Genomic DNA, 20,847 nt, shown 5'->3' with positions numbered 1-20,847 from the left:
GGGCTAGCATCCCTGGCTTTCTCGGCCTGCTTTCTTATGGAAAGCAAGACTACCAGCCCACGGATGGCAACACTGACAAGGGGCCCTTCCCTGTAATCACTAATTGAGAAAATGCCCCACAGCTGGATATCATGGAGCCATTTTCTCAAATGAAGAACCTGTCTCTGTGGTAAGTCCAACCTGTTTCAGGTTGACACACAAAACCAGCCAGTACAGATAGTTCCTGTTGTTGTACTTGTTCTGTTAGTCTGTGTCATTTATTGAGAAATTGAATCCATAGATGGTGAGAAATATTAATGGTCAGTGTTTGTTTATACCTATTATTTGATGTTGGTGTTGTGTGTATATGGGTTTGTATATGTTTAAATTGATTTTCCTTGTATGGAATTACCTATTTCTTGTGTTTCCTTCAAATTAACTATCATCTTTCTGTTGGAGTTTTCCTTCTAGCATTTTGTTGTAGGAATGGAGTTTTGGATAGATATTGTTTAAATCCAGACTTGTCTTGAATTATGGTTGTTTACTCCATCTATTGTGATTGACAGTTTTGCTGGCTATAGGACTCTAGGTTGGCATGTGTGATTGTTTCATAGGTTTTAAGATATCTGTCCAGGCCCTTCAGTTTTTAGAGAATCTATTGAAAAGGCACAATTCTAACAGGTCTGCCATGGAATGATACCTGGTCTTTTCCCTCAGTGCTTAGTCTTTCTTAGTTCTCTACATTCTGCATTTTCATTATTTTGTTGAGAGAGGACTTTTCTGGCCCACTCTATTTTGTGTTTCACAAGCATCTTTTATGTTTATAGGTATTTCTCTCTTTACATTGTGATTTTTTCTAATATAATTTTGTTGAAAATACTTTCTCACCCTGGGATCTAGGACTCTTTACCTTCTACTATTCTGATCATTCTAAGGTTACTTGTTTTCTTTGTATTCCAGATTTCTTGGCTTTTTTGTTTCTGGGATATTTTAGCGTTAACATTTTCTTTTACTGATGTGCCAGTTTCTATTTTTGTATGCCTGAGATTCTCTCCTACATCCTTTTATCTTATTGGTGATACTTGCATTTGTTGTTCTGTAAGCTTCTTTAGGGTTTCCATCTGCTGTTTACCCTCAGTTTGGATTTTCATTCTGGCTTCTATTTCCACTTTCATTTCCTGAACAGCTTTACTTACTCCCCTGCTTAACTGTAGTTTCTGCTATTACTTTACGAGATTTATTTGTTTCCTCTGTAAAGTCCTATATATGTCTGATTGTGTTTTCCTTTTCTTTTTTAAGCATTTTATTCTTTCATCTTTAACGGCCTCTATCATCTTCATAAGACTGGATTTAAGGGCACCGTGGTTCAGTTGTGTTAAGATTTGCAGGGCTTGCTGTTGTAGAGTAAGTTTGCCCTATTGGTGTCATAATATTTTTGAATTTTGTTGTTTGAGTTCGTTTCATGCCTTTAGCTATCTAGATGTTTTTTTTTAATAATAAAACAATAAATAAAACAATAAACAATTCGACAACATAAGGAGGTCAAAGCGATACAAATTGGAAAGGAAGAAGTTAAACTATCATTATTTGCAGATGACATGGTAGTCTACCTAAGTGACCCAAAAAAACTCCACTAGAGAACTCCTACAGCCATCTAGATGTTTTAGTCACTGCATGTTCCTGTTATGATATATATTGGGATGATGGCTAATCACCGTGATCTTGGTGTGACAGGCCCCTGGTGTATATTTTTGGGCTATATGGTTCTGGAATAGCAGGTCTTAAAAAGATGGCAAGAGACTTGGCAGAAAATTTTATATCTGGCAGGGACGATCTCCTCAGAGCCATGCCTGACAAAGTTCTTTGGGCAGGGATGATTAGAGAAGGAAAGAAATCTAAATGGGTTGGTTCTGGATCAACAGGCTTGATGAAGCTGGGCAGAGAGGTAGTGGGAGAATAGAAATCTGGTGCAGATTTCTGAATAATTATATTTCCTCATCTATTAATTTCTATTATTTGACTGTAAAATATTTTATATAAGGTATTTCTCTGCTACATATAGACTACCTAATTGCCTGTTAATTCGGTTATAGTTCCTGTATGCAGATTGAAGACATATAAATTCCACTTACGAATTTAATGTGGTTGTAGAAGGACCACTTCAACTGTCTCCCCAAAATGCTTCCTTTATTACAGACTGAAGTTCGGACACTTTAGAGATATGTACATTTGGAGGGATAGAATAGAATAAAGGTTTAGACCTACATCACAGTATCAGATTGTATTGATTAAAAATACAGCTACATATATGTTGAACACTCAAAAGTTAAAGAAATTCCTGATCAAAGGAATTTGAATACAGGGAAATATAATAAACATATATTTCAAGACAAACCATAAGCCTTATACAAAATGATTTTTTTCTTATAGATCAGTTGCCATAAATTAATGAATATTGTTTATAAGATACAATATTAAAAGCTAGCATAACACAGCAACAAAAATAATCTAACAACAGAGCAGAACAGATTTATGTAAAAGTGTTACATTAGCATGAATAGTCACATTGAGAAAATGTTAACTATTTGACAGGAGAGTTTAAGAAAGCATAAGAAAGATACACAAATGCAGAACTGAGTGTAAAAAGAAGTAAATGTAGTCTTTGTGTATCTTTTAAGGAAAAGTGAAACTATAATAGTTTTTGAAATGAAGCCTTTACAAAAATACGGAAAGTTATTTGTGACAAGAAATATGTGATTAAATAATATTAGGAGCATTTATTTTTCTCCTCTGAGTTTTATTCACAAAGATTTAGTTCTTAAAATCTATTCAAAGGAACAAAGAAAACATAAATTTAACTATTAAGTAGTTGTTTTCCTGAAAATCTTTCAAAAAGTTTTTTCAAATCAGTAAACTAATAGCCACGAAATTATCTCAATATGAAAAGGAACTTACATTCCCTACTCTACCCTTAATTTCATCACAGAACCCAGTAGTAGTTAAAAGAGAAAAGGCCTACTAACTTTTCTCAAACATCCATATATTCACTATAATACCTGTGAGAACTTCCTTCCATCAAAAATGAAAGGGGCTGGGGAAAGATAAGGAATGCTTTGAAGACATATTTAGTAGTTTCCAACAACCAAGATCACATGAGAAGAAAACATTTTTAAACAGAAAGACATTTATAAGTAAAAATGAATTTGTGTCATACATCCCAGACTAAAAAATCATTTTACATAAGAAATTCAATGAAAAATGTCTATTTCAAAATTGAATTCGCATCTTCTATTGGAAATTTAGAAATATTTTTGAGAACTGGCATAAAAATTGAATTAGTTATTGTCATGTAATTTGGTATTTTCTAGTTTGAAAATATATGCTTCAACTGTATTACAAAATATAAATAAAAGAGAGGTAAATCATGGTATGCAGTCACTAATAAGTGGTTATTGACCTGGAAAACTGGAATACCCAAAACATAATCCACACATCAAATCAGGTACAAGAAGAAAGGAGGAGTGGCCCCTGGTTCTGGAAAGACTCAGTGAAACAGTATTCGGCAAAAACAGAACGGGGAAGTGGGAAGGGGTGGGTGGGAGGACAGGGGAAGAGAAGGGGGCTTACAGGACTTTCAGTGAGTGGGGGGCTAGAAAAGGGGAAATCCTTTGAAATGTAAATAAATTATATAGAATAAAAAATGAATTATTGTCATATATCCCAGAATAAAAAATCATTTTACATAAGAAATTCAATGAAAAATGTCTATTTCAAAATTGAATTCGCATCTTCTATTGGAAATTTAGAAATATTTTTTGAGAACTGGCATAAAAATTGAATTAGTTATTGCAATGTAATTTGGTATTTTCTAGTTTGAAAATATGTGCTTCAACTGTATTACAAAATATAAATAAAAGAGAGGTAAAAAGCAAAAAATAAGAATACTTCAATATACAACTAAAATAAATAGGTTCTAGGTATGAGATTGTATGGGTGTTTTCATTGTCAATTTGACACATTCAAGATTTATGTAATAAAAGAAAAACCACAATTGAAAATCCTTTGAAGGGCTGGACTGTAGCAAAGATTTTTGTACATCCTCATGTTTAGTGGTTGGTGTGGGCTGCGCTGCCTCACTGGGTTGGTGCAGCTCTGAGGAGGTGATCACAAGCTACATAACAAAGCAGGTCAGGGAAAGTAGTAGAGGCAGGGCAGGCAGCACCACACCCCAGTGGAGTCACCTTTAGTTCATACCTCCTTATTCTACCTTCAGTTCCTGCATGGTTTCCTCAGTGATATATTTATAATGTATAATGTGAAAAATACCCTTTTCTCTAGAAATGGATACTCTTCATGGGGTTTTTGGAAAGAAGTATAAACCTTAACTTGTGTGATTATTCACTTTAGAATACTCATATCTCTATACCAAAAGTGACAAGGGAACATGGATGTAATAACAATCCAATGAGTTTGAAGCATAAAATGTATTAGGATAAAGGGAAACTTGACCATGCATTCATGATCAACTTCATTTCCACCAGGTATGGATCAGTGTGTGCACTGTCCAGAAACTCATTATACAAATGCAGAGAAGACACACTGCCTGGAGAAAACTGTCGCCTTTCTGGCCTATGATGATCCCTTGGGGAAGGGACTCACACTCGTGTTCCTTGGATTTTCTACTCTCACAGCTCTTGTTATTGGGGTCTTTGTAAACCACAGAGACAATCCAGTAGTCAAGGCCAATAACAGATCTCTCAGTTACATCCTGCTCATCACTCTGACTCTCTGTTTCCTCTGTCCATTGCTCTTCTTTGGTCTTCCAAACACAGCCACATGTATCCTGCAACAGAACGTGTTTGGACTTCTGTTCACTGTGACTCTATCCACTGTGTTGGCCAAAACCATCACTGTAGTTATGGCCTTCAAGATTACAGCTCCAGGAAGAAAGATCAGATGGTTGCAGATATCAGAGGTCCCTAAGTGCGTCATTCCAGCTTGCACTATGATACAAGTACTTCTCTCTGGCATATGGCTGGGAACATCCCCTCCCTTTATTGACATGGATGCTCACTCTGAACAGGGACACATCATCATTCTTTGCAACAAGTGCTCAGCTGTTGCCTTCCACTGTGCTCTGGCCTACCTGGGAGTCATGGCCTTGGGTAGTTACCTCATGGCTTTCTTGACCAGGAACCTTCCTGACACATTTAATGAATCCAAGTCCATGGCTTTCAGCATGCTTGTGTTCTGCAGTGTATGGGTCATGTTCCTCCCTGTCTACCACAGCACCACTGGGAAGGTCAGGGTAGCTATGGAAATGTTCTCTATCCTGGCTTCCAGTGCAAGCATTCTAATTGTAATCTTTGTCCCTAAGTGCTACATTGTTTTGTTTAGGCCAGAATTAAACACACTTCCTCATACCAGGGATGAAAGACACCACAGGGGCAAATATTTACTTAAAACATAGTTCACATGATTCTTCATCTAAACTGAATTTCACTGGATCTCTACCGTTCTGACCATCACATATTAGGTCACAGGTTTTCCTGTGATGGCTTTGTGGGTATGGCCTCTTCTCACCAGATATTATATTCTGAGCTTAATTCCCTGGAACCCCATGATGAAGTAAGGAATCGATTTTCTGAAGTTGGACTAGTGCATTTCCAGTCGCCAAAATAAGTAAACATTTGTAATATAACTTTAGAAAACCCTTTTGAAAACAATCATAACATTGAGATATGATTGCATGAGCTCTTATTGTTTCCACTGACTTAAATTATTACTTTTTCCTATTGAAATCTCTCACATTTTGCAATAAGGACACTCTATTCTCCAAATCATGTGATGGTCTTGGGGCTTTTTCTCTAAATTCTTATTTCTAAATCATATTAATTACTTCAACCAGTGGTGTTTTTTCCTTAAAGGACCTTTTCATTTCTCCCAGTGCTGACTATGCAATGTCTTTCTGGTGGCATTGATTTCTAACAGTTTCACATGTCATGAATTTCACACAGTTTGACTGCCACATAAAACTTCATACCACAACATTCCTCATAAATTTTCACATTTTCAAATCTTTCAGTACTGTTCTTATTTCAACTGAAGTCCTGAAACAGCAATCAGCAGAAACCATAGCATAGCTAAATGTGACCCATCTTGATGTCTGTCCTGTTAAATAACCAATTATTTCTCTGAGTCTGAGGTCAGCATCATGTGGGCGAATCCCTGACACTGCTTCACATTATGCACAATGTGTAACATGATTATATTGACCAATAAAATTCTTGTTCCTCTAGAACCATAAGTTAATTGTGCCATCACTCTAACCATTATTCTCTACCTTCTTATCCAAAATTATGAAAAGTGTCCTTTAAACTCTTCCCACCACATTTTGAAAATTTTGTGTATCTCAAAATCCTAAATTATTTCTTGACACCATATAAGGATAACAGTGGATTAAATCCCGAGTCTTTGCAAACAAACAATGTGCTCTAAAAATTATGCATAATTTTTAGCACATAGAATTCTTTACTTTTAAAATCTATTCAAAATGTGGGCATGTTACCCACATTTTTCATACTACGTTAGCAGACCACTTGCCCAAAACTCACAAAGGTAATGGTTTCCTCCTAACATGAATTAAAATTTGCTTGACCATCTTAAATCTGTGGTTCACATGCTCTATAACTCTGTGAACCTTAATATATTCCCAAATATTCTGGTTACTCCAATCATAAAATTATTTTCATGGATAATTAATCACAATAATTCTGCTACCATTATGAATCATTAAATAATTATCTCCTGATTCAAAGGTATTTGGTGGCTCTTGTGAAGAGTCCTGTGAACACAGAGGGGACATGACTCAAAGGTTAAGAATCACTGCTCACTGAATTTATAGTAATTTCAGAACTTCAAAGGCATCTTTCTTTACTTTCAAAGGAAAATAAACTAACTCCAGTATACTCTCGTTTTCTTCCCTCCTTCTTCCTTCTTTCCTTCCTTCACTCCTTCCTCTCTGCTTCCTCTCCTATGTTTTTCCTTTTCTACTGATAAAATCTTCCTTGAAGCCAAAATTATCTGTCTTCAACTAAAAGCTACTTGTCTAGATGACCATCAGCAGCTTTGGCAGTCTAAATCTTTTAGGGGAATATTTTTTATTCTCTCTGAACCAAAGACTGCTATTAATAGCTATAATGGACTCATTTATTTACTGTACTTTAATACAGTTTAAACATTTATTACCAAGTCACATATTCACCAACCATTGGCAACTTATCCCTTTTGTTAAAAATTGATTCTTTTCTTAAACAAAATATCCTGATTACAGTTTTATCCCACTCTAATCTTCCCAGTTTCTCTCTACTCTCATCCCTTCTGGATCTAGTCCATTTCTTTTTCTCATTAGAAAAGAATAGGATTCTACAAGGTAAATACAAAACATAGTAGCAAATCATATTAAGAAAAAAAGTCCATCTCATTGGACTAGGACAAGGCAAATCAACCTAAGGAAAGGAGACTAAAAGAATTCTTTTTTATATTAATTATTTTAATTGTAAACACAGATATTTACAGTTAAGGGTCTTTATGGAATGTAGAGTTTCATGATATTTAACAGATGTCCTAGAAAGGTTGAGACTCAGTCTCATATCTGTTTTATGATATAATTAGAAATTGTACTTAGCAAGTTTCTTTGTGATTATTTGTTCTAGTGGTAAAGCTACCAATGGTACTTCATATTTTTTATTTATTATTATCAGTATTATTACTAATCCCCAATTTATTTTTACAATTCAGTCTCTATCTCTTTCCCACTCTGCCCTCTGACATGTCCTCACCCCATTCCTCCACCACAGTCTCCAAGGGAATGGCCCAACCTCCAACACCCCCACCCCTACCACACACCACCAGGTCTACACATTTCCTGGGACCTCAAGTCTCTCAAGGGATAGGTGCGTCTACTCTCAGTGAGGCCATTTCAGTGAGTCCTCGTGTGTGTGTGTGTGTGTGTGTGTGTGTGTATGTGTTTGTCTGTGTCTGTGTGTCTGTGTGTGTGTGAGGGGCCTTGGGCCAGCTAGTGTATGCTGCCTGCTTGGCAGTTCATTTTCTGAGAGATCTTTTTTTTTTTTTTTTTTTTTTGTCATGCCACATTTATGTTTCATTTTTTTTTATTATTCGATATAATTTATTTACATTTCAAATGATTTCCCCTTTTCTAGCCCCCCCACTCCCCGAAAGTCCCGCAAGCCCCCTTCTCTTCCCCTGTCCTCCCACACACCCCTTCCCACTTCCCCGTTCTGGTTTTGCTGAATACTGTTTCACTGAGTCTTTCCAGAACCAGGGGCCACTCCTCCTTTCTTCTTGTACCTCATTTGATGTGTGGATTATGTTTTGGGTATTCCAGTTTTCTAGGTTAATATCCACTTATTAGTGAGTGCATACCATGATTCACCTTTTGAGTCTGGGTTACCTCACTTAGTATGATATTCTCTAGCTCCATCCATTTGCCTAAGAATTTCATGAATTCATTGTTTCTAATGGCTGAATAGTACTCCATTGTGTAGATATACCACATTTTTTGCATCCACTCTTCTGTTGAGGGATACCTGGGTTCTTTCCAGCATCTGGCAATTACAAATAGGGCTGCTATGAACATAGTAGAACATGTATCCTTATTACATGGTGGGGAGTCTTCTGGTTATATGCCCAGGAGTGGTATAGCAGGATCTTCTGGAAGTAAGGTGCCCAGTTTTCGGAGGAACTGCCAGACTGATTTCCAGAATGGTTGTACCAATTTGCAACCCCACCAGCAGTGGAGGAGTGTTCCTCTTTCTCCACACCCTCTCCAACACCTGCTGTGTCCTGAATTTTTAATCTTAGCCATTCTGACTGGTGTAAGATGAAATCTTAAGGTTGTTTTGATTTGCATTTCCCTAATGACTAATGAAGTTGAGCATTTTTTAAGATGCTTCTCCGCCATCCGAAGTTCTTCAGGTGAGAATTCTTTGTTTAACTCTGTACCCCATTTTTTAATAGGGTTGTTTTGTTTTCTGGAGTCTAACTTCTTGAGTTCTTTATATATATTGGATATTAGCCCTCTATCTGATGTAGGATTGGTGAAGATCTTTTCCCAATTTGTTGGTTGCCGATTTGTCCTCTTGATGGTGTCCTTTGCCTTACAGAAACTTTGTAATTTTATGAGGTCCCATTTGTCAATTCTTGCTCTTAGAGCATACGCTATTGGTGTTCTGTTCAGAAACTTTCTCCCTGTACCGATGTCCTCAAGGGTCTTCCCCAGTTTCTTTTCTATTAGCTTCAGAGTGTCTGGCTTTATGTGGAGGTCCTTGATCCATTTGGATTTGAGCTTAGTACAAGGAGACAAGGATGGATCAATTCGCATTCTTCTGCATGCTGACCTCCAGTTGAACCAGCACCATTTGTTGAAAAGGCTATCTTTTTTCCATTGGATGTTTTCAGCCTCTTTGTCGAGGATCAAATGGCCATAGGTGTGTGGGTTCATTTCTGGATCTTCAATCCTGTTCCATTGATCCTCCTGCCTGTCACTGTACCAATACCATGCAGTTTTTAACACTATTGCTCTGTAGTATTGCTTGAGGTCAGGGATACTGATTCCCCCAGATTTCCTTTTGTTGCTGAGAATAGTTTTAGCTATCCTGGGTTTTTTGTTGTTCCAGATGAATTTTATAATTGCTCTTTCTAACTCTGTGAAGAATTGAGTTGTGATTTTGATGGGTATTGCATTGAATCTCTATAGTGCTTTAGGCAAAATGGCCATTTTAACTATATTGATTCTACCGATCCATGAGCATGGGAGGTTTTCCCATTTTTTGAGGTCTTCTTCCATTTCCTTCTTCAGAGTCTTGAAGTTCTTGTCATACAGATCTTTCACATGTTTGGTAAGAGTCACCCCAAGATACTTTATACTGTTTGTGGCTATTGTGAAGGGGGTCATTTCCCTAATGTCTTTCTAAGCCTGCTTATCCTTTGAGTATAGGAAGGCCACTGATTTGCTTGAGTTGATTTTATAACCTGCCACTTTGCTGAAGTTGTTTATCAGCTGTAGGAGCTCTCTAGTGGAGTTCTTTGGGTCACTTAGGTAGACGATCATGTCGTCTGCAAATAATGATAGTTTGACTTCCTCCTTTCCCATTTGTATCCCTTTGACCTCCTTATGTTGTCGAATTGCCCGAGCTAGTACCTCAAGTACAATATTTAAAAGATAAGGAGAAAGGGGGCAGCCTTGTCTGGTCCCTGATTTCAGTGGGATTGCTTCAAGTTTCTCTCCATTTAGTTTGGTGCTGGCTACCGGTTTGCTGTATATTGCTTTTACTATGTTTAGGTATGGGCCTTGAATTCCTGTTCTCTCCAAGACTTTAAGCATGAAGGGATGCTGAATTTTGTCAAATGCTTTTTCAGCATCCAATGAAATGACCATGTGGTTTTGTTCTTTGAGTTTGTTTATGTAGTGGATTGCATTGATGGATTTCCGTATATTGAACCAACCCTGCATTCTCGGGATAAAGCCTTCTTGATCATAGTGGATGATCGTTTTGATGTGTTCTTGGATTCGGTTGGCAAGAATTTTATTGAGTATTTTTGCATCGATGTTCATAAGGGAAATTGGTCTGAAGTTCTCTTTCTTTGTTGGATCTTTGTGTGGCTTTGGTATCAGCGTAATTGTGGCTTCGTAGAAGGAATTGGGTAGTGTTCCTTCTGTTTCTATTTTGTGGAATAGTTTGAAGAGTATTGGTGTTAACTCTTCTTTGAAGGTCTGGTAGAATTCTGCACTGAAGCCATCTGGTCCTGTGCTTTTTTTGGTTGGAAGACTTTCTATGACTCCTTCTATTTCTTTAGGCATTATGGGGCTGTTCAGATGGTCTAGTTGGCCCTGATTTAATTTTGGTATTTGGTATCTGTCAAGGAAATTGTCCATTTCCTCCAGATTCTCCAGTTGTGTTGAGTATAGGCTCTTGTAGTAGGATCTGATGATTTTTTGGATTTCCTCAGTTTCCGTTGTTATATCTCCCTTTTCATTTCTAAGTTTGTTAATTTGGATACTTTCTCTGTGCCCTTTGGTCATTCTGGCTAAGGGTTTATCTATCTTGTTGATTTTCTCAAAGAACCAGCTCCTGGTATTGTTGATTTTTTTGTATGGTTCTCTTTGTTTCTACTTGATTGATTTCGGCCCTGAGTTTGATGATTTCCTGCCTTCTACTCCTCCTGGGCGAAATAGCTTCTTTTTGTTCTAGGGCTTTCAGGTGTGTCATTAAGCTGGTAATGTATGCTCTCTCCATTTTCTTTTTGGAGGCACTCAGGGCTATGAGTTTTCCTCTTAGCACTGCTTTCATTGTGTCCCATAAATTTGGGTATGTTGTGTTTTCATTTTCATTGTGTTCTAAAAAGTCTTTAATTTCTTTATTTCTTCCTTGACCAAGGTATCATTGAGTAGAGTATTGTTCAGTTTCCACGTGTATGTCGGCTTTCTGTTGTTTCTGTTGCTATTGAAGACCACTTTTACTCCATAGTGATCAGATAGGAGGCATGGGATTAGTTCTATCTTCTTATATTTGTTGAGGTCTGTCTTGTGACCAATTATATGGTCGATTTTGGAGAAGGTACCATGAGGTGCTGAGAAAAAGGTATATTCTTTTGTTTTAGGATAGAATGTTCTATATATATCTGTTAAATCTAATTGGTCCAAAGCTTCAATTAGTTTCATTGTGTCCCTGTTTAGTTTCTGTTTTCCTGATTGGTCCATTGAGGAAAGTGCAGTGTTGAAGTCACCCACAATTATTGTGTTAGGTGCAATGTGTGCTTTTAGTTTTAAAAAAGTTTCTTTTACGAAAGAGGGTGCCCTTGCATTTGGGGCATAGATGTTCAGGATTGACAGTTCTTCTTTTTGTATTTTTCCTTTGACCAGCAAGAAGTGTCCCTCAGGGTCTCTTTTGATGACTTTGTGTTGAAAGTCAATTTTATCTGATATTAAAATGGCTTCTCCAGCTTGTTTCCTGAGACCATTTGCTTGTAAACTTGTCTTCCAGCCTTTTACTCTAAGGTAGTGTTTGTCTTTGACCCTGAGGTGTGTTTCCTGTAAGCAGCAAAATGTAGGGTCCTGTTTAGGTATCCAGTCAGTTAGTCTGTGTCTTTTTATTGGGGCATTAAGTCCATTGATGTTAAGAGATATTAAGGAATAGTGATTGTTACTTCCTATCATTTTTGACGTTATTATTTAAATTTGAATGCTTAACTTCTTTTGGGTTTGATGAAAGGTTACTATCTTGCTTTTTCCAGGGTGAAGTTTCCCTCCTTGTATTGGTGTTGTCCTCCTATTATCCTTTTTAGGGCCGGGTTTGTGGATAGATATTGGGTAAACTTGGTTTTGTCATGAAATATCTTAGTTTCTCCATCTATGGTGATTGAGAGTTTTGCTGGATATAGTAGTTTTGGTTGGCATTTGTGTTCTCTTAGAGTCTGCATGAGATCTGCCCAGGACCTTCTAGCCTTCATAGTCTCAGGTGAAAAGTCTGCTGTGATTCTGATAGGTCTTCCTTTATATGTTACTTGGCCTTTTTCTCTTACTGCCTTTAGTATTCTTTCTTTGTTTAGAACATTTGGTGTTTTGATTATTATGTGACGGGAAGTATTTCTGTTCTGGTCCAGTCTGTTTGGAGTTCTGTAGGCTTCTTGTATATTCATGGGCATCTCTCTCTTTAGGTTAGGGAAGTTTTCTTCCTTAATTTTATTGAAGATGTTTGCTGGCCCTTTAAGTTGTAAATCTTCACTCTCATCTATGCCTATAATCCTTAGGTTTGGTCTTCTCATTGTGTCCTGGATTTCCTGGATATTTTGGGTTACAAGCTTTTTGCATTTTGCATTTTCTTTAACTGTTGAGTCCATGGTTTCTATGGAATCTTCAGCATCTGAGATTCTTTCTTCTATCTCTTGTATTCTGTTGTTGATATTTGCATCTCTGTCCCCTGATTTCTTCCCAAGGCTTTCTATCTCCAAAGTTGTCTCCCTTTGAGTTTTCTTAGTTGTTTCTACTTCTGATTTTAGATCCTGGATGGTTTTGCTTAGCTCCTTCACTTGCATGTTTGTGTTTTCCTGTAATTCTTTAAGAGATTTTTGTGTTTCGTCTTTCATGACCTCAGCCTGTTGACCAAAGTTCTCCTGTATTTCTTTAAGAGATTTTTGTGTTTCGTCTTTCATGACCTCAGCCTGTTGACCAAAGTTCTCCTGTATTTCTTTAAGTATTTTTTGCATTTCCTCCTTGTTGGCTTTTGTATTCTCCTGGATTTCTTTCAATAATTTTTGTGTTTCCCTTGCAAGGGCTTCTAACTTTTGATCCATTTTCTCCTGAATTTCTTTATGTATGTCCTTCATGTGTTCCTGTACCAGCATCATGACCAGTGATTTTAAATCCAAATCTTGTTTTACTGGTGTGATGGGGTATCCAGGACATGTTGGTAGAGGAGAATTGGGTTCAGATGTTGCCATATTGCCTTGATTTCTGTTAGTGACGTTCCTGCGTTTGCCTTTTGCCATCTAGTTCTCACTGGTGTTAGTTTATCTTGTCAGTGCTGGACTCACCAGTGCAAGCTGCCCCTTCCCAGTTGGCCTCTGGTGCACAGCTTACCTCCTGCACTGCTTGTAGACAGTGTGCTGCTGCCCAGGCTGTTCCGATCCCAAAGCAGGCACCCGAAGGCTCCCGCTGGGGCCCGCTGGATTCACTGGAGCACACTGACTTCTCCCAGCTGGCCGCCCGGAAGCCCAGCTAGCCACTTGCAGGACTTGGAGATGTAATGCTGCCGCCCAGACTGATCTGGATCCGGAAGCAGAGAGAGTAGAGCTAATGGCTTCTGCCTGAGGCCTTGCCCCAGATTGTGTCTGTGGACCAGATGGAGCCTGTGTGTAACCCCAGGGAGTGCCGATGGTGTATGCTACTGTGACCTCCCCTGTGTTCCGCTCACTCCGCTGGGCAGCCGATCCGCCAACCGGGCTGTCGCACACAAGGTTAGCCTGGCCGCCCAGTCCCTGAGTCCAGGCAAAAGCCTGGGAGGCCAAGGTCCGAGCAAAATTCCCCTAGGGCTATGACTGTTAATTGGGTCTGCCAGGTGACTAGGATGGCGGGCGTGTGCGCCCGCGCTCCCTGAAAGCGCCAGGAGAGTCTGCTTTGCTAACAATCACCTGGGCGGGTTGACTCACAGATGGCCCACCAAGCCGCCCAGTTCTTGGGGTCAGTTCTGTGCCTTTTGGGGCCTGGACCCCTGCTTTGTTAGCCTTAGGCTATGCCTGTTACAGGTCTGCCCGCCTGAGCTCTCTGTCGTCCTGCAGGCAAAATGGTGGTGGCACGCTCGCAGGCCTGGGCAAAAAACCTCCTGGCTGGGTTGGCACCCCGATGGCCCCCCGACCCGCCCAGGGCCTGGGTGCAGGCCAACGCCCGTCGGGCTCAGACCACCTCGGTGTTGGCCTCGGATTATGTTTGTGTACCTCAGTCTGTCCGATCCCTGGAGTACGGAACCAAGATGGATGCACCTCTCCTGACTGGTGGGAGGCCGAGTTCTAAAGTGGCCTCCATGCAGGACAGGCGCAGCACAACTGCAGCTGCTTGCTGCCCGGCTGGTCAGCGAAGGTCAGTGGTCGTGGGCGCAGGGCCTAACTGGTCCCTGTGACGCCTTGGTTCCACTGCTGATGGCCCTTCAGCTGGAGCAGCCACTGCTGCCACTGCTGCCGCCGCCGCCGCCACCGCCGCCGCCCTTTCTGAGAGATCTTGAGACAACTGGTCTTCCTATGGGTCGCACTACTCTTCAATTATTCCAGCCTTTCCCTAATTCAGCTACATCTTAGGATCAATAATAGTGTCAGGCTTAGAGCCTCCCCTTCAGATGGGGTCCAATTTGGACTTGTCACGGGACCTTCTTTCTCTCAATCTCTTCTCCATTGTTGTGCCTGCAGTTCTTTCAGACAGGAACAATGCTGGGTCAGCATTTTTCACTGTGGGAAAGCAACCCTATGCCTCCACTTGATCCCTGTATTTCTACCAGAGGTAGAGTCTTTTTTTATAAAGATTTATTTATTTATTATATGTAAGTACACTATAGCTGTCTTTAGACACACCAGAAGAGGACGCTGGATCTCATTTTGAATGGTTTTTAGCCACCATGTGGTTGCTGGGATTTGAACTCAGGACTGTCAGAAGAACAGTCAGTGCTCTTAACTACTGAGCCATCTCTCCAGCCCCCCAGAGGTAGAATCTACAACTTCCCTCTCCCCACTTTTGGACATTTCATCTAAGGTCCTTTCTTTGTGTCTTGAGATTCGCTCATACCACGTCTCTGGTATGTTCTAGAGGGTCTCCCAACCTCCTAACTCCTGAGATTGCATATTTCCATTTATTATGATGGCCCTCTGGGCTTCACTACCACTCCTCTCACCCCCACAATATCTGATCATGTTTCCATTTTCCCTGACCAACCCTCCATCTCTTCCACCCAGTTTACTTTGTCCCTCTGTCCTCTGTTTCTTCTCCCTCCTGAGTGAAAATGAAGCATCTTAAGTCAGGCGGTGGTGGCGCACGCCTGTAATCCCAGCACTTGGGAGCCAGAGGCAGAGGCAGAGGCAGAGGCAGGCAGATTTCTTAGTTCGAGGCCAGCCTGGTCTACAGAGTGAGTTCCAGGACAGCCAGGGCTACACAGAGAAACCCTGCCTCAAAAAAAAAAAAAAGAATTAAAAAAAAAGAAAATGAAAATGAAGCATCTTCACTTGGGCCCTTTGGCTTCTTAAACTTGAGTTCTCTGGATTGTATCCTGGGAATTCTGTATATTTTTGGCTAATATCTGCTTATTAGTGAGTACATGCCATTCATGTCTTTTTGGGTATGAGATACCTCACTCAATGTGATATTTCCCTGTTCCATTCATTTGCTTGCAAAACTCATGATGCCCTCATTCTTAATAGCTGAAGAGTATTCCATTGTGTAAATGAACCGTATTTTCTGTTTCTATTCTGTTGGTGTAGGACATCTGTGTTGGTTCCAGCTTCTGGCTATCAGAAATAAGGGCACTATGAACACAATGACGCCCGTGCCCTGTGGCGTAGTCAGGTACCATTAGGGTGTATGCCCAGGAGTAGGATAGCTGTGTCTTCAGGTACATCTATTTCCAATTTTCTGAGGAACCTCCAGATTGATTTCCAGGGTAGTACTTTCAGTTTGCAAGCCCACCAGCAACCAGGAGTGTTCATCTCTCTCCAAATCCTCACCAACAGGTACTGTCCACTGAGTTTTTTCCTAGCCTTTGTGAATGGTTTAAGGTAGAATTGCAAGGCCATTAAGAATTGCATTTCCCTGATCACTAAGGAATTTGAACTTTTGTTTAAGTGCTTATCTGTCATTCAAAATTCCTCTGTTGTAAATTCTCTTTAGTTCTATACCTGGATTTTTTTTTTTTTTATTGTGTTGTTTGGTTTTGTTGGAAGTTAGCTTCTTGAGTTCTTTATATATTTTGGATATTAGCCCTCTATCAGATTTGGAGTTAGTGAAGATTGTTTTCCCCAATTTGTAGGTTTCTGATTTTTCCTATTGACTATGTACTTTGACTTGCAGAGGTTTTTCAGTATCGTTAGGTCCCATTTATCAATTCTTGATCTTAGAACCTGAACCATTGGAGTTCTGTTTAGGAAATTTTGTTCTGTGCCAATGTGTTTGAGGATCTTTTCCACTTTCTCTTATATTAGATTCTGTGTATCTAGTTTTATGTTGAGGTCCTTGATCCACTTGTAGTTGAGCTTTGTGCAATGTGACAAATATGGATCTACATTCATCTTTCTACATACCAACTTCCACTTAGACCAGCACAATTTATTAAAGATGCTTTCTTTTATCCATTGTATATTTTTTACTTCTTTGAGAAAGATGAAGTGTGCATAAGCGTGTAGTTATATTTCTTAGTTTTCCATTCTGTTTCATTGATCAACGTGTCTGTGATGTACCAATACCATGCAGTTTTTATTACTATTGATCTGTAGTATAATTTTAGATCATGGGTAGTGATTGCCCCACACATTGTTTTATTTTTAAGAATTGTTTTTGCTATCCTGGCAGGTTTGTTTTCCATATGAAATTTAGAATTCCTATTTCCATGTCTTTGATAAATTTTGTTTGAATTTTGATGTGGATTGAAATGAACCTTTACAATACTTTTGGTAGGATGGCCATTTTTACTATGTTTAAACTATCAATCCATGAGCATGGGGGATGATTCCATTTTCTGAGGTCTTTTTAGATTTCCTTCATGAAAGACTAGAAGTTCTGGACATACAGATCTTTCACTTGTTTGGTTAGAGTTAGACTAAGATATTTTATATAATTTGTGACGATTGTGAAGGGCATTATTTTGATTATTTCTTTTTCAGCCCGTTGATCATTTGTCTAAAGGAAGGATACTGATTTTTTGGAGTTAATTTTGTATCTGGACACTTTGCTAAAGTTGTTTATAAGTTGTACTAGTTCTCAGGTGGAAGTTTTGTGGATGTTTACATATACTATCATATCATTTGCAAATAGTGATACCTTGAATTCTTGCCAATTTGTATCCCTTTGATTTCCTTTTGTTGTTGTAGTTCTCGAGCTACACCTTCAATTACTATATTAAATAGATATGGGGAGAGTTGGCATCATTGTCCTTTTCCTGATTATGGTGGAATTGCTTCAAATTTCTCTCCATTAATTTGATATTGGCTGTTGGTTTGCTATATGTTACATTTATTTTGTTTAGGTATGTGCCTTGAATTCCGGTTCTCTCCATTATTTTAACATGAGGTTGTGTTGATTTTGTCAAATGCTTTTTCAATATCTAATGAGATGATCATGTGATTTTTGTTCATTTAGATTGTTTATATACTTGATTAGGTTAATGTATTTTCACATATTGAATCAACCTTTCATCCCTGTGTTCTTGTATTCAGTTTCCTAGAATTATATTGAGTATTTTTTCATTGACATTCATAAGGGAAATTGGACTGAAGTTGTCTTTCTTTTTGGGGCTCTGTGTGGTTTAGGTATCAGAGTAATTATGGAATCATAAAATGAACAAGGTTGTGTTTTTTTCTGTGTTTGCCTTAAGAAATAATTTCAGGAGTATTATTTTTATCTCTTCTTTGAAAGTGTGGTAGAATTCTACACTAAAGCCATCTGGGCCCTGAGCGGTTTTTGGTTGGGAAATTTAATTTTTTTTAAGTTTTTTTTATTTGATATAATTTTTATTTACATTTCAAATGATTTCCCCTTTTCTTTTTTTTAATTTTTTATTCGATATAATTTATTTACATTTCAAGTGATTTCCCCTTTTCTAGCCCCCCACTCTCTTGCAAGCCCCCTTCTCTCCCCCTGTCCTCCCACCAATCCCTTCCCACTTCCCCGTTCTGGTTTTGCCCAATACTGCTTCACTGAGTCTTTCCAGAACAGGGGGCCACTCTTCCTTTCTTCTTGTACCTCATTTGATGTATGGATTATGTTTTGGGTATTCCAGTTTTCTAGGTTAATATCCACTTATTAGTGAGTGCATACCATGATTCACCTTTTGAGTCTGGGTTACCTCACTTAGTATGATGTTCTCTAGAGCAATTCATTTGCCTAAGAATTTCATGAATTCATTGTTTCTAATGGCTGAATAGTTCTCCATTGTGTAGATATACCATATCTTTTGCATCCACTCTTCTGTTGAGGGATATCTGGGTTCTTTCCAGCATCTGGCAATTATAAATAGGGCTGCTATGAACATAGTAGAGCATGTATCCTTATTACATGGTAGGGAATCCTCTGGGTATATGCCCAGGAGTGGTATAGCAGGATCTTCTGGAAGTGAGGTGCCCAGTTTTCAGAGGAACTGCCAGACTGATTTACAGAGTGGTTGTACCAATTTGCAACCTCACCAGCAGTGGAGGAGTGTTCCTCTTTCTCCACACCCTATCTAACACCTGCTGTGTCCTGAATTTTTAATCTTAGCCATTCTGACTGGTGTAAGATGAAATCTCAGGGTTGTTTTGATTTGCATTTCCCTAATGACTAATGAAGTTGAGCATTTTTTAAGATGCTTCTCCGCCATCCGAAGTTCTTCCGTTGAGAATTCTTTGTTTAACTCTGTACCCCATTTTTAATAGGGTTGTTTGGTTTTCTGGAGTCTAACTTCTTGAGTTCTTTATATATATTGGATATTAGCCCTCTATCTGATGTAGGATTGGTGAAGATCTTTTCCCAATTTGTTGGTTGCCGATTTGTCCTCTTGATGGTGTCCTTTGCCTTACAGAAACTTTGTAATTTTATGAGGTCCTATTTGTCAATTCTTGCTCTTAGAGCATATGCTATTGGTATTCTGTTCAGAAACTTTCTCCCTGTACCGATGTCCTCAAGGGCCTTCCCCAGTTTCTTTTCTATTAGCTTCAGAGTGTCTGGCTTTATGTGGAGGTCATTGATCCATTTGGATTTGAGCTTAGTACAGGGAGACAAGGATGGATCAATTCGCATTCTTCTGCATGCTGACCTCCTGTTGAACCAGCATTATTTGTTGAAAAGGCTATCTTTTTTCCATTGGATGCTTTCAGCCTCTTTGTCGAGGATCAAGTGGCCATAGGTGTGTGGGTTCATTTCTGGATCTTCAATCCTGTTCCATTTATATGCCTGCCTGTCACTGTACCAATACCATGCAGTTTTTAACACTATTGCTCTGTAGTATTGCTTGAGGTCAGGGATACTGATTCCCCCAGACTTTCTTTTGTTGCTGAGAATAGTTTTAGCTATCCTGGGTTTTTTGTTATTCCAGATGAATTTTATAATTGCTCTTTCTAACTCTGTGAAGAATTGTGTTGGGATTTTGATGGGTATTGCATTGAATCTGTATATTGCTTTTGGCAAAAGGCCATTTTAACTATATTGATCCTACTGATCCATGAGCATGGGAGGTTTTCCCATTTTTTGAGGTCTTCTTCCATTTCCTTCTTCAGAGTCTTGAAGTTCTTGTCATACAGATCTTTCACATGTTTGGTAAGAGTCACCCCAAGATACTTTATGCTGTTTGTGGCTATTTTGAAGGGGGTCATTACCCTAATTTCTTTCTCAGCCTGCTTATCCTTTGAGTATAGAAAGGCCACTGATTTGCTTGAGTTGATTTTATAACCTGCCACTTTGCTGAAGTTGTTTATCAGCTGTAGGAGTTCTCTAGTGGAGTTTTTTGGGTCACTTAGGTAGACTATCATGTCATCTGCAAATAATGATAGTTTGACTTCTTCCTTTCCAATTTGTATCCCTTTGACCTCCTTATGTTGTCAAATTGTCTGAGCTAGAACCTCAAGTACAATATTGGAAAGATAAGGAGAAAGGGAGCAGCCATATCTAGTCCCTGATTTCAGTGGGATTGTTTCAAGTTTCTCTCCATTTAGTTTGATGCTGGCTACTGGTTTGCTGTATATTGCATTTACTATGTTTAGGTATGGGCCTTGAATTCCTGTTCTTTCCAAGACTTTAAGCATGAAAGGATGCTGAATTTTGTCAAATGCTTTTTCAGCATCCAATGAAATGACCATGTGCTTTTTTTCTTTGAGTTTGTTTATGTAGTGGATTGCATTGATGGATTTCCGTATATTGAACCAACCCTGCATTCCCAGGATAAAGAAAACTTGATCATGGTGGATGATCGTTTTGATGTGTTCTTGGATTCGGTTGGCAAGAATTTCATTGAGTATTTTTGCATAAAGGAAATTGGTCTGAAGTTCTCTTTCTTTGTTGGATCTTTGTGTGGTTGTGGTATCAGCATAATTGTGGCTTCGTAGAAGGAATTGGGTAGTTTTCCT

The 20,847-nt window shown here is 38.9% G+C and overlaps 1 protein-coding gene across 1 annotated transcript in view; it reads left to right on the top strand.

Annotated features, from left to right (window-relative positions):
* LOC127671020 (vomeronasal type-2 receptor 116-like) overlaps window positions 1-5,449 on the top strand; it is a 33,958-nt gene extending 28,509 nt beyond the window's left edge. The window contains exon 6 of the mRNA XM_052165687.1: window positions 4,521-5,449. Coding sequence (XP_052021647.1) covers window positions 4,521-5,449 — 929 coding nt within the window. The remainder of the gene's footprint in view (window positions 1-4,520) is intronic.
* Window positions 5,450-20,847: the final 15,398 nt, after the last annotated feature.

This window comes from Apodemus sylvaticus, chromosome 20, assembly GCF_947179515.1.
Source record: "Apodemus sylvaticus chromosome 20, mApoSyl1.1, whole genome shotgun sequence".
NCBI classification, from domain to species: Eukaryota; Metazoa; Chordata; class Mammalia; order Rodentia; family Muridae; genus Apodemus; species Apodemus sylvaticus.
The sequence above is the reverse complement of the archived record's forward strand: the minus strand, read 5'-3'. Positions and strand labels throughout refer to the sequence as shown.